Below are 15,146 nucleotides of genomic sequence, written 5' to 3' on the forward strand. Positions count from 1 at the left end.
TCGAGGTCACCAATGTGGCGCGTCGGTAACATTTTCAACTTCACCTTGAGTCACGAGTAGGGCTTGGAATAACCTACCAGGGAGAAAGTAATAGTTTTAAGTGTGGCAATTTAAGCTCAACATTAACTACAGAAATGTTTTTTGTGAACAAATAGCTTAGATTAGTCAAAAAAGTGCACATAATAAAATATGAAGATTATTCGTGGGAGAGTCTAGAACCAGAGGGCATAGGCTCAGCATAAAAGAACGTGACTTTAGAAAGGAGATGAGAAAGCATTTATTTTGCGACGGGCAGTGGCAGAGGTCACTTTTCACCCCATCAGCCATTGCATACAGCACATAATTTTTCAACATTTTTCCCACCTCCAACTGGATCCCACCACTAGCACATCTACCCATCTCCGTTTTCTGCAGAGACCGTTTCCTCCAACTCCCTGGTTAACTCATCCCTTCGCACCCAAACCACTCCCCGGTGCTTCCCCCTGCAACCACAGGAGATGCAACACCTGTCCCTATACCTCCTCTCTCGACTCTATCCAAGGACCCCGACAGTCCTTTCAGATGAGGCAGAGGTTCACTTGTACCTCCTCCAACCTCATGTACTGTAACCACTGTTCCAGGTGTTGACTCCTACATATCGGCGATTGTTTCACTGAACACCTCCGTTCAGTCTGCCTAAACCTGCCTGATCTCCTGGTTGCTAAACACTCCCTCTCCCATTCCCATGCTGACCTTTCTGACCTGGGCCTTCGCTTGGGCAGTTTACAAGTTAGTTCTTCTAGTTCTTCTGTCCTCCTGATTAAATATCACTAATTGTATGCTGCATTGTTACCTTTCCCACAATGAACCAGTCTACATTTCCCTATCAGCATCTGCTTTGATCTGTCGTTTTTCATACCTTACCCTTCCATATCTTTAGACTCCCTTTCCCCAGACTCTGTCTGAAGAAGGGTCTCTACCCATTTCTTCTGCTAGTGACGGCACCTGTCCCACTGAGTTACGTACTCCAACATTTTGTGTCTACCTTTGGCTTAAATTAGCAACTGCAGTTCCTTCCTACACACTGTTTCACGTTCCGCCTCCATTCCCAACACACCAGGGGCAATTATAAGAGGTCAATTAACCTACAAATCCACATGTCTTTGGGATGCGGAAGGAAACCGGAGCACCCAGATGAAACCCATGCTGTCACAAACAGAACATGGAAACCCCACGCAGATAACACCCATGGTCTGGATCAAACCTGGGTCTTTGGGGCTGTGAAGCAGCAATTCTACCAGATGTGCCACTGTACCCTCCATGTTAATGCTCAAAGACTGAGTACCCACAGTCCATGAAGGTGAAAAATTGCAATCTTCAGCACAACTTCTTATTTTAGCCCTACGTGGCTGCTTCTTATTAGACTGTCTCCGATTTGTAGATTATTCAGTCTGAGAAACAAGCTCTCAGTATCTACCTGTCAATTTCTGTCAGACTCTTGTCTACCGTAGAAAAGAAATGAAACTTGCATGCGTCATGTTTGCACCACAAATGCTGCTTTTCAGAAATTCATGAAGACCCATTAGAAACTGTAAACATCTAAGAGGAATTGGAGGTTTAGTTACTGGCATACACTCTTTTCACAACAGTAACAGATTGCAACACACTTCAAGCTTTTTTGTACCTTTCTGCCATGATCAACTACTATCAGTTTCTTTTTCATGTGAGTTTGGAATTGCTGTGAAACAATGCCATGCCAATGTTAATTAACCTTGTTCATTTTTTGAAACTTTGTGCCAACACATCTGATGATATAAATAATGTGTTAACTACAAAGGCTGTACTTGTTTTTGCATGGCTCGGCAGTTTGGTATCTTTGTCTTGATTTATTATTTTACCTGTTCTCGCTTAACATCTATGGATAGTGATATAATTGGTTGGTGGGCAAACAGAAGCATTAATTCATCCCTCCTGTATTGGTGTCATTTGAATGTCGGATCCCTGATCTTCAAAGGCAAATAGCTGTTAGCTGCTGTAAGATATCTGTTAACCCTCATATTTCACTTGGGTAACTAACAACGGAGCGGTATGAATATTGATTTCTCTAATTTCAAGTAACCCCTGTATTCCCTCTCTCTGCCCCTCCCCCACGCTAGTCGTCTTGCCAGTTCCATTGTCCGCATCCATGTATCCCTTCGTTATCACCTCTTCCACTGCCAACAATGGACCATTGTGGGTTCCACCTTTCTTTGGTCATCGGTGCCAGCTCCTGATTTGTTCTGAAGCTTTTCATACCTCTAGTTTCCCTTTCCCCTGAATCGCAGTCTGCAGAAGGGTTTCAACCTGAAACGTCACCTATACCTTTTCTCCGGAGATGCAGCCTAATTACTCTAGCATTTTACGTCTATCTTCAGTGTAAAGCAGCATCTGCCGGTCCATCCTACACAGGAGATAATTACTTTTGGCTGACTTTGCTTTGCTAATCACAGTTTGGTTTGTCAAACAATTCTTTCTATTCTTTCTAACTCCCTTAAGTAATTGAATATAAAATACTGAAGAAGCTGGAAGCCTGAAATAAAACCAGAAAATGCTGGAAATACTTGCTAGATCAGGGAGCATCTGTGAAGAGACTTAATGCTCAGACTTAATGATTTTGAGCTGAACATTACATCTTTTTTTCCTTGCAGCTGCAGCCTAACTTGTGTATTTCCAGCAATTTCTTCCATTACCTCATTGTTGTTTCTGTATACAAGTGTATAGTTGGCTTTTTCTGCCCATTGTTTTCAGCCTGTTAATAATTAGGCAGCACAATCAAAATAAAGACACAAATTTTCATTTAACTCCAATGAATGTAATGTTGAAGTCTAACCTGTACTTCTATTGGTAGAGTTTTGTTTTTCTAAAAACAGGTATCTTGATACTAGGAACATCTCCTCTAACATGAATTAGTATTGAAAAAGCCCGTGAGAATTGCAGCAACTGGCTCAGTACTATCTGATGGATTTTCCTATAAAAGATTTGTTATTGAGATGTTTAACATTGAAACTCCCAATGTAGTTCACTGCTCCAATACTCTTTATCCAAGCCTTTCAGGAAGATTATTCTATGGTTGATGTATTTCCCCTCCACAACCCTTACTGTATTAAATGCTGCCAAAGCTGAAACAATGCTTTCAATACTTTAAAAAAGGCACTCTCTATTTTGTACAATCTCAAACATTTACATACTGCTAACATGACAGGTCCTTTTATAGGCTTTTAAAATATGACCATAATAGTATAATATATTTTATAAACCTGTCATAAGCTGTTCCGGGATAGAATTTGTATCTTGAGTTAATCAAATCTCTATAATAACTTGTTTTGCCAAGATACATAAATTAATTTGTGAACTTATATTCCACAGCAGTTTGAGAGTGTGGCACCAGATTGTAAACCAAAATCCTGGAATGACCAGTCCACCCTGGTAAGTATATATTCAGAGTAAAAATTTAAGGAAAGGGTAAAGAAGTTGTGATTTTCTTCAGTTCCACGTTCTTCAAATCAGAGCTTTTCTCCCTCATTGGCTCAGGAATGAAAATGGATATATTCCTACCACTGTGACTTTTGCTGGTATTACCTTCAGGGTAATTGATGGGGAAGGGAGTGGAGTTAAATGATGTATTAGTTAACATTAAAGTTTGGATACACTATGTTAAAAGGAAGAGTTCCCACGTTGAAGGATTTTTGGATGTATAATATTGTTTTTGGAAGTGCTGTACAATCAAAGTGTCTCTATTCAAACTTGCTACCAAAATGAATCATTTCACTGTCTTTGCATTGAAATTCATCTTCTTTGCGCTTGCCCACTTCACCAGTGCATGTTCTAAAATCTGTTACATCATCCTTAATATTTACTATACTTTTGAATTGTGTGTCATCTGCAAACATTGAAATTATTCCCTCTAAACATATCTAGGTCACGAATTTGTATCAAAAAGAAAAATGGTCCACCTAGCCAAGGAGCATCTCTACACATTTTTCTCCAAATCTATAACCACCATTCATTAGTTCCTGTTCGTTAGACTTCTCATGTCCAAGTAGCCCCTGGCTGTACATCATATGGGCTTTAACTTTATGAACATGTCTATTATTTAAAAATGTGTTTTAAAACTCCATTTTAATCCTTTCCATTATTTTGTCAATAATTAGTTGATTGCTAGACAAACACCATTGAGCCAATCTATTGTGACTTTCATTTATTAGCAATATATTTTCTAAATGCAATTACTTTTGTCCCAGATTATTGACTATGAAAATTTCTTCACTATTAATGTGTGACTCATTGGCTTTGAATTCCCAGTTAATTTATAAACAGGGATATAACAATTGCTGTCCTTCACCGCTTTCATACCACCGCCATGTCTGTAGACAATTGGAAAATTGTGGCCACAAGCCTTCGTATTGTCCATCCTTTCTTCCCCTGGTAACTTAAAATGCAAAATATCCAGAGTAGGTGTTATGTCTGCCATGAGCCTTTCTTTTTACTGCTATTAAATATAACTAAACTACTTCACTCTTTTGTGTGTTGCATTGGCAGATTTTCCCTTTCATTGAAGACAGATGCAAAATAATCTTCTATCCTGAGATTCTGCTATATAAATCGCATTATGTATTGTCAAGAGAGGTTTATATTTTTCTGTTTCCATTTTGCGTTTTGTTTTTTAAAGCTAAAGCATTTTGCATTTGTCACCTGACTGCTGGCTTAGCCAAGACGTGTTTACTCTCCATTTTAAAAGTTAAAAATCCTAAAAGAGCATTACTTCTGTATTTTTGCTTGTTTCAGCAAATGGTTTTGTGTATGTAACCACTTCCCATTTCCACGTATTCTTAATTCAGCAATATGGTGACTTTAGATTTGTGCCCTGACTGTTAGGTATTGAACACATTTGGCATTCATGGTCATGTTTAACATGATATTCCACCGGTGGACTTAAACAGGGTGCATGTTTTCATTTAACTTCTGGCCTAAAAGTATAATCACCAACATGAGTTCAGTTCCACTGAATCTACTTTGTCTATTCTCTTAAACAAACATAACATCATATTTTGCATTTTTGGGCAGACCTTCTGCTGCCTGAAGTCACTGGTTGTCTGTTCTTGAACCAGACCATTTGTTATGAAACGCAATCTTTCTCAGCTCCAGACATGTCGGGGTTTATCAGTGCAGTTCCAGACGAGCTTTTTCCCGACAGAACTGTCTGTCTGTGCTGACAGAGCGAATGCGATGGCCAGTGTGGCTAACCCCCACCTTCAATGGTGGCAACATCTGACACAGACATTCAAAGCACTTGTGACCTGTATTTCTTTTTTAAATTAAATTAATTAAAGAAAAACATTCAAACATTAAAAAAAACACACTCTTGAATAAACTTAATTGCAGGTCCTCCCAAGGTCACAACAGTCATAGGAGTGGAATTAGGCCATTCGGTCCACCTAGTCTGCTCTATCATTCAATCATGTAACCATTCCGACGGGTGACCCAGACAGTCAAAAGTCAGAAATGCGACAGCCCAGCAATGTATTTAAATAAAAGCATAGGCCGACCAGGTTGTGTAACTCAACCATTTAGATGTTGCCCTGAACTAAGTTTTCACATGGCAGAAGATGACTGCGACCTGCAGCAGCTGGCACATCAGGGTTTCAGGGATTATGAGGAGAAGGCAGGAGAATGGGGTTGAGAGGGAAAGATAGATCAGCCATGATTGAATGGCAGAGTGGACTTGATGGGCCGAATGGCCCAATTCTGCTCCTAGAACATGAAATCCATTCAGTTAGTCTCCCACAGCCTTGCTCATATGAACTGTTTGTGCACTAGTCAAGCGATCATAACCTGGAGAGAATCTGTAACTTTCATTTTTTTAAAGTGCTAACTCCACCCAGTAGTTGATTTCACCCTTTTGTCTCAGTGGGACTGCTGTCATTGACTCAAGACCAACCTGGCACCACTTGCTGGATACATTTTCCAGCATGAAAAATGGAAAATCAGAAGAAGTTGGCAATGCACAATTTCCTGCACCAGCATATCCCAGGGTAGGCACTTGAAAGAATAGATTGACAATAATCTTATGATCAGGAATTGTTCATTTACATCTTACCTGTGGGCTATGGCCTGATAGAAAATCTACCTCAGTATATTGTTTGGTTTAATTTTTGACTGTATTCAACAATAAGGTTTAACTTTACAAATAGAGAATGGAGCATCTAATTTGCCATGAACTATACCTCCCTGTTTACTAAGGGGTATCCTATATATTTCATGTCTGAGGAATGTTGGTTAAGTTTGTTACACTAGAAGTTATAACCAACAGGTGCATATTATCACAGAATAAATATGTCAGGTGTATGCAGCTTGGATCAAGCAAGTATCTTGATTACAAGGGATATAGGGAACATTTAAGAGGAAAATTAGAAGGGCAAAAACGGGATGTGATTTCCTCGGTAGATAAGGCAATAAATATATTAAGAGCAAAAGGTTAACTAGGGAGAGAGTAGGTCTACTTTAGGATCAGCATGGTAATCGATATGTGGAGCCACAGGAGATAGGTGAGTCTTAATTTAGATTTGGAGATAGAGCGCAGAAACAGGCCCTTCGGCCCACCGGGTCCGCGCCGCCCAGCGATCCCCGCACACTAACACTATCCTACACCCACTAGGGACAATTTTTACATTTGCCCAGCCAATTAACCTACATACCATTCGCTGTAAGGCAGCAACTCTACCGCTGCGCCACCGTGCCGCCCGCAATGAATCCTTCTCGTCTGTATTCACTATCCAGAAGGTTATGGAAGCTCGTGAGTTCAGGGAAGAGAGCAGTGATATCCTGAAGTATTTCAACATTACCAAGGAGGAAGTTGGAGGTCTTGAAATGCAGAAAGGTGGGACCCTGGGAGAAGTGTTTGTTCTTCATTAGTCGGAGATGAGTACTGGGAGACTGAAGTTTAACTAATGTTATGCCTTTATTTAAGATGGGCTGTAAGCATAAATCATGGAACTACAAGTTGATGAACCTGACATAAGTGGTGGAAAGTTACTAGAAGGGATTCTGAAGGACAGGATTGATTTACATTTTGAATGGCAAGGTGTGATAAGGAATAGTCATCATGGCTTTGTTTATGTCTCAAAAATTTGACGGAGTGTTTTTGAGGATAAAACAAGAGGATTACTGAGACCAAAGTGATAGGTAATGTCCACATGGACTTTGACAAAGGTCACATGGTAGGCTAGTCCAGAAGATTATAAAGTGGGTTCTCTGCTGGGATAGCAAGTTTGTTACAAAATTGCTTTGATGGTAGAAGTCAGAAGCTGGTAGTGGAGGGTTGCTTTGCAGATTGGGGACCTGTGACCTAAGGCGTACCGCATGCAAGTGGGATTAGCGTAGTTGGGCACCTTGGTCGGCATGGATGAATTGGGTCAAAGGGTCTGTTTCTGTGCTAGTTACTATGAATCTATGAATGACCATGAAGTTATTTACTAAGTTTGCAGATGATAGGTCAACAAGTAGACTTTGCACATTTTGAATAAAACATTATTAAGTTATTGTTTTCACAATTTTGTAATGTGTTGAAGATTTTTCCACTTTGTAGAAGTTCACGGAACTGTTTTAGTGGAATGTACGTTTTATGTGTAACTATAAATGATTTGTGATAATTTGAATGCCAATAATTTTATTTAATTTTCCAGAGCAAACCTATCGGAGTGGTGCAACAAAAACAATGTAAGCAAGTGACAAGAAAGGATGAAACAAATGTCTTTGAATACATTGCTGACGATCAGTTATGATTATGGACGACATAAACACTTTATTTTGGTGCAGTAGTGAAAAGAGCTGTACTTTTGGTCGTCATCTTCTAATTTTGCAGGGGGAATAGATTGCACGTTGCCTACTCTCCTTATTAATAGGAGAGGGAGGTAGACACAAAATGCTGGAGTAACTCAGCGGGACAGGCAGAAGTCTGAAGAAGGGTCTCGACCCGAAACATCACCCATTCCTTCTCTCCAGAGATGCTGCCTGTCCCGCTGAGTTACTCCAGCTATTTGTGTCTACCTGCGATTTTAAACCAGCATCTGCAGTTCTTTTCTACACAAGATGTTAGGGAGGTTTTATTCCTCCCAAGGGGAACTGGTTACCCACGCCATATGCATTGGATTATGTAAACCGAAAAGGACTACTGTGGATATGCCTGGAAAATAACTAGCGCAGGTGGTTGAAGTTACAAAGGCAAGATTTTTGTTTCTTTTAAATGTGGATAAAGCAATTATAGCACAGTCTCTAATATTAATTGTGGAATTTCATTATTTGAAGTGGGGAAAAAGATGTTTAGTTTATTGCCACAGCTTATATTTTGGCATTTTCTATTTGGTTCATTGTTCTGGACTTTGAGAATATAATAAGTATCCTCAAGTCCAACTTCATGTCCAACTAGAAAGGAGTCGGATATGAGCGAGGAATAAATTTCCTTTCACAATCTTGGTGGAACTATTTCAATCCCCTTTGTTGGGGTGGGCCCTGTTGTGGGTCAGAAATTAGACACAACTGGTGATAGTACAAGTGGTAAATCGTTGGAGTTTCTGCACTTTAAAAGCTGGTTATACTTCTGGATTTGTTGGCTCTAACTCTATGGGATTACACTTTGCTGTTTCAACAAAAAATGTTACCACTATAGTATCACTGAGATGCATTATAAAACATGTAGATGAGAGTAAGCTAGTGCATGAAAGTTCTAACATTTTCAGTGGAGTTTGCCTGAAATGATTGTGATGATCTATACTAGATATTAAAGGAATCAGAAAACATTTGAGGGTATATTGCACTGCATATGAATTCCAGAGTGGAGAATCATAGCTGAAGTGAAGTATTTAGTCTCATACTAAGTGGTCAAGCACAGTTTTTGTTTAAACTATCATGATTCATAAAATGTCTGTTTAATTTTGAAGCTCTCACATTGTTCACTTTGGCAGATTTTTATCTTTTGTATTTAAAAGTTGTATGATGAAGACGTGCACAGTGTTACATGTTGAACCATAATAAACGGACTTGTTGAAAGAAACTTTGAATTTTTGCAGTTTACACTTGGTGTAAAAATCCATTGAAATTGTAAACTGATTTATTCCTGACTTCACCTATCTCTTTTTTTTCCAACTTGTTCTAATACTAACATATTTTAAATTGTTCCAAGTCTCCTTCAAACTTTCACCCAATTGCATCGTAGACTGCTTTTGCATGGACTGCTGTACAGACTGCTCAATTGCTGTTATCAGGCAACTGAATCATCCTACCACATCCAGAGAGCAGTCCTGAACTACTATCTACCTCTTTGGTGACCCTCGGACTATCCTTGTTCGGACTTTGCAGGCTTTACCTTACACTAAACGTTATTCCCTCTTCATGTTTCTATACACTGCAAATGGCTCGATTGTAATCATGTATTGGCTTTCTGCTGACTGGACAGCACGCAACAAAAAGCTTTTCATTGTACCTCAGTACACGTGACAATAAACTATACTGTACTGTAGACATGGTCCTAAAGAGCTTGCTCTATTCTTGTCTGTTTTCTCCTTTATGGACATGCCATTCTCTCAATTCAGTTAAAAATGCAAATGTACTCTTGGCTTGGGATTCTTGGAGGACGTGGGACGCTGGAGGTAGTAATTGTTATTGAACAGATCTGTGACCCACTTTCCCCTCTCCATTCGCATTTCCAAATTCCCCATTCTGCAAATGATTAAGCCATCAGGAAATATAAGAAAATAACTGCAGATGCTGGTACAAATCGAAGGTATTTATTCACAAAATGCTGGAGTAACTCAGCAGGTCAGGCAGCATCTCAGGAGAGAAGGAATGGGTGACGTTTTGGGTCGAGACCCTTCTTCAGACTGATGTCGGGGGGCGGGACAAAGGAAGGATATAGGTGGAGACAGGAAGATAGAGGGAGATCTGGGAAGGGGGAGGGGAAAAGAGGGACCGAGGAACTATCTAAAGTTGGAGAAGTCGATGTTCATACCACTGGGCTGCAAGCTGTCCAGGCGAAATATGAGGTGCTGTTCCTCCAATTTCCGGTGGGCCTCACCATGGCACTGGAGGAGGCCCATGACAGAAAGGTCAGACTGGGAATGGGAGGGGGAGTTGAAGTGCTCGGCCACCGGGAGATCAGTTTGGCCAACGCGGACCGAGCGCAGGTGTTGAGCGAAGCGATCGCCGAGCCTGCGTTTGGTTTCGCCGATGTAAATAAGTTGACATCTGGAGCAGCGGATGCAATAGATGAGGTTGGAGGAGGTGCAGGTGAACCTCTGTCTCACCTGGAAAGACTGTTTGGGTCCTTGGATGGAGTTGAGGGGGGAGGTAAAGGGACAGGTGTTGCATCTCGTGCAGTTGCAGGGGAAAGTGCCCGGGGATGGGGTGGTTTGGGTAGGAAGGGACGAGTGGACCAGGGAGTTACGGAAGCAAGCCATCAGGAAAGGCTTGCTTCCACAATGTCTGATCTTAGTTGTATGAGCATGGATCAGATATTATGTCTTTCCTCTCATGATCCAAATGACTCAGCAAAACCCTGAATCTCAACTACTTAATGATTGAGCGACAATTCATGGTATTAAATTTCCTAATGTTTGCCGACTTTGACATTGCTTCAAAGAAGCGAATGGTAGGGTAATTTTCCAATTCTATGTACTTAGGGTGGCACAGCGGTAGAGTTGCTGCCTTACAATGCAAGATACCCATATTCGATCATAGAAACCTAGAAATATAAGTGCAGGCGTAGGCCATTCGGCCCTTCGATCCAGCACCACCATTCAAGACGATCATGGTTGCTCATCTAAAATCAGTACCCCATTCCTGGTTTTCCCCCGTCTCCCTTGATTCCTTTAGCCCTAAGGGCTAAATCCAACTCTATTAAAAGCATCCAGTGAATTGGCCTCCACTGCTTTCTGTGGCAGAGAATTCCACAGATTCACAACTCTCTGGGTGAAATAGTTTTTCCTCATCTCAGTCCTGAATGGCCTACCCCTTATTCTTAAATTGTGACCCCCTGGTTCCCCCCAACACGGGGAACATTTTTCCTGCATTTAGCCTGTCCAATCCTCTAAGAGTTTTATAAGATCCCCTCTCATCTTTCTAAATTTCAGTGAATACAAGCCCAGTCGACCCTTTCTTTCATCATATGTCAGTCCTGACTGACTGATCCTGACTGCGAGTGTTTGTCTGTACGGAGTTTGTACGTTCTCCCTGTGACCTGCGAGGGTTTTCACCGGGATCTCTGGTTTCTTCCCATCCTCCAATGACATAGGTTAATTGGCTTGGTATAAATGTAAGTTGGCCCTAGTGTGTGTAGGATAGTGTTAATGTGTGTGGATTGCTGGTCGGCACGGACTCAGTGGGCCGAAGGGCCTGTTTCCGCGCTGTATCTCTAAACTAAACTAAATTTTATGTTGCAATCAATTTCTGAAATGAAATTCCTGGCAGTTCTAATTACATTTGCCCTCTATCAGATAATCAGAATAATCTACAAGAGAAAATAATTTGTGCCCAAATCCAGTGCACAAATTGTATAAAGTCACCTTTGGTGTCATAAGGTTTTTTTGGTCCACATTCTATTGCAGACTTCCCCTTTCTCCTCCTCTGCAACTTATTTCATGTGTGATTCCTAACTTCTAGTTCTGATGAAAGCTCACCATCCTGAAAAGTTAACTCTTCCTTTCACAGATGCTGTTCAATCTGCCGAAGATTTTTTGGGTTCTGTTTTAATTCAGGAACTGTCTCTGTGGATTTAAAGCTGGCAAAACAATAGACAATAGGTGCAGGAGTAGGCCATTCGGCCCTTCGAGCCAGCACCGCCATTCAATGTGATCATGGCTGATCATTCACAATCAGTACCCCGTTCCTGCCTTCTCCCCATACCCCCTGACTCCGCTATCCGTCTGTCTTTTGTGTTTTTTGTTGTTTTTGTCTGAATTGTAGTTTTAATATGATGTAGTGTTGTATGTTATGTTTTTGGGGGGGGGTGGGAGGGAACGGGAACTGTAAAATTCTCTCTCCAGAACGGAGACGCGACCTTTGTTCTGTGTCGTGTCTCCGTTCCCGTTGCGGCCTACCATCGGCCATGCACCTGGGACCACCTGGGGCTCTGGTTCGCAGAGCCCACGGCCCGGACTCGCCACCTGCGGCGCTGGCTGCCTGCGAATGCTGCGGGAACGGCTGCGACTCGTCTCCGGAGGCTCCGGCGCGGGCCGCGTGGACGGCGGAAGCCCGCAGGCCCCTGGATGGGGGCCGACATCGGGAGCTCCGGCAGCGGCAGAGGCAGCGTGTTCGCCCGCTCCGAATCGCGGGGCTTGGGTCGGCCCGCCATGGACCTTTCACCTTCCGGCGCGGCCTGAAATAGGCCGTGGACCTTTCACCGCCCAGCGGGGGCTTCAATATCGGGAACCCCGACCGCCCCGACGTGGCAACTCCAACAGCCTGACCGCGGGACAAGACGGCAGGGAAGAGAAAAAGACATTCTGGCCTTCCATCACAGTGAGGAGGGACTGGAGGAGACTCACTGTGATGGATGTTTCTTTTTGTTTGGTGTTAGTTGTGATTGTATGTGTTATTGCATTTTTATTGATTAATCTTATTGGTCTTATTGTTCAACTGCGGGTAATGTTTCATTTTACTACACATTTATGTGTATGTAACAAATAAACGACTATTGACTATTGACTAGCTCTCTCTTGAAAGCATCCAGAGAATTGGCCTCCACTGCCTTCTGAGGCAGAAAATTCCACAGATTTACAACTCTCTGAGTGAAAAAGTTTCTCCTCATCTCTGTTCTAAATGGCTCTACCCCTTATTCTTAAACTGTGGCCCCTGGTTCTGGACTCCCCCAACATTGGGAACATGTTTCCGGCCTCTAACGTGTCCAATCCATTAATAATCTTATATGTTTCAATATGATCCCCTCTCATCCTTCTAAATTCCAGCATATACAAGCCTAGTCACTCCAGTCTTTCAAAATACGACAGTCCCGCCATTCCCGGAATTAACCTAGTGAACCTATGCTGCACGCCCTCAATAGCAAGAATGTCCTTCCTCAAATTTGGAGACCAAAACTGCACACAGTACTCCAGGTGTGGACTCACTAGGGCCCTGTACAACTGCAGAAGGACCTCTTTGCTCCTATACTCAACCCCTCTTGTCATAAAGGCCAACGTGCTATTAGCTTTCTTCACTGCCTGCTGTACCTGCATGCTAACTTTAAGTGACTGATGAACAAGGACACCCAGATCTCTTTGTACTTCCCCATTTCCTAACTTGACACCATTCAGATAATAATCTGCTTTCCTGTTCTTACCACCAAAGTGGATAACCTCAAATTTATCCACATTAAACTGCATCAGCCATGCATCTGCCCCACTCACACAACCTGTCCAAGTCACCCTGCATCCTCATAGCATCCTCCTCACAGTTCACACTGCCACTGTCATCTGAAAATTTGCTAATGTTATTTTTAATCCCTTCATCTAAGTCATTAATGTATATTGTAAATAGCTGCGGTCCCAGCACCGAGCCTTGCGGTACTCCACTAGTCACTGCCTGCCATTCTGAAAGGGACCCGTTAATCCCTACTCTTTGTTTCCTGTCTGCCAACCAATTTTCTATTCATGCCAGCACCCTACCCCCAATACCATGTGCTCTAATCTTGCCCACTAATCTCCTATGTGGGACCTTATCAAAGGCTTTCTGAAAGTCCAGGTACACTACATCCACTGGCTCTCCCTTGTCCATTTTCCAGGTTACATCCTCAAAAGATTCCAGAAGATTAGTCAAGCATAATTTCCCCTTCATAAATCCATGCTGACTCAGAACGATCCTGTTACTGCTATCCAAATGTTCCGCAATTTCTTCTTTTATAATTGACTCCAGCATCTTCCCCAACACTGATGTCAGGCGAACTGGTCTGTAATTTCCCGTTTTCTCTCCCTCCTTTCTTAAAAAGTGGGATGTACAAGTACCATTGTTTGTGAAAGGAAAGCGAGACTAAAGAGTATGCTGGAGACTAGATAGGCAAACAGTACAACAAAAGGGAGGGACTGCGAAGGTGTTAATTGGGCACTTGGAATTGTGTTGGACAAATCTGTTGGATGTTTTAAGGACACGACTAAAATGGTGGATGTGGGGGGACCTTTGGAAATATATTGTGTTTTCAGGTGAAATTTTATGTGTCACACAAAAGGCTGTCTTACTAGATAATGGATCATTGATTTGGAGGTGTTGGTACGGATTCAGATTGACAGATTCTGTGGAATTCATTGCCACAGAAGGCTGTGGAGGCCAAGTCAATGAATATTTTTAAGACAGAGATAGAGAGATTCTTGATTAGTATAGGTATCAGGGCCCATGGGGAGAAGACAGGAGAATGTGGAAACGAGGGAGAGTTTTATCACCCATGATGAATGGCGGAGTAGACTTGATGGGCCGAATGGCTTAATTCTGCTCCGATCACTTATGAAACGAAAATGAATGCAGATTTTTTTTGGTGAATGGAAAGGTACCTGGAAGAATTTTGAGTTATTCAATTTGGTAGGGAGCAATATGTTCAAAGATTTGTAAGTGCTGGTGTTGAGTGGGATTGGGGTCCTTGCTTATAAAGTTACATTTAAATTCAGAAATTATATTGCAAGGCAAATTATGTATCAGTTTCTATCATAAAGCGGTTTATAAAGAGATTGAAACTGTGCAGGGTTTTAGTAATTAGGAACTAGATTACAATTTTGGTTTACTTCAGATGCAGCAAAGGTTCATTTCTTTTGGAGGGTAGGATTTAAAAAAAGTTGTTAGGCACCAATTGAGGCCATTCAGCCCATTGAAACTAGCTGGCTGCTATTAGAGAAGTCTTCTTAATCCCCTCTTCTAGCCCTGTAAATCATTCTCTCTTAAATGACACAAATGTGGGCGATATTGTAGATAGCGAAGATAGTTATCAAAAATTACAGCAAGATTTTGATCAAGTGGGCTGAGAAATGGTTAATGGAGTTTAATGCAGATAAGTGTGAGGTGTTGGATTTTGAGGTCAAACCAGGAGAGGGCCTTCACAGTAAATGGCAGGGTTTGGGGGAGTGTTGGGGAGCAGAGGGATGTAGGATGTACATGGT

At 41.8% G+C, this 15,146-nt stretch overlaps 1 protein-coding gene across 1 annotated transcript in view; it reads left to right on the top strand.

Annotated features, from left to right (window-relative positions):
* LOC144593162 (sorting nexin-31-like) overlaps positions 1 to 7,827 on the top strand; it is a 90,750-nt gene extending 82,923 nt beyond the window's left edge. Inside the window, exons 13-14 of the mRNA XM_078398644.1 lie at positions 3,385 to 3,444; positions 7,701 to 7,827. Coding sequence (XP_078254770.1) covers positions 3,385 to 3,444; positions 7,701 to 7,799 — 159 coding nt within the window. The 3' untranslated portion in view covers positions 7,800 to 7,827. The remainder of the gene's footprint in view (positions 1 to 3,384; positions 3,445 to 7,700) is intronic.
* Positions 7,828 to 15,146: the final 7,319 nt, after the last annotated feature.

The sequence above is a fragment of the Rhinoraja longicauda genome, chromosome 4 (assembly GCF_053455715.1).
Source record: "Rhinoraja longicauda isolate Sanriku21f chromosome 4, sRhiLon1.1, whole genome shotgun sequence".
NCBI lineage: Eukaryota > Metazoa > Chordata > Chondrichthyes > Rajiformes > Arhynchobatidae > Rhinoraja > Rhinoraja longicauda.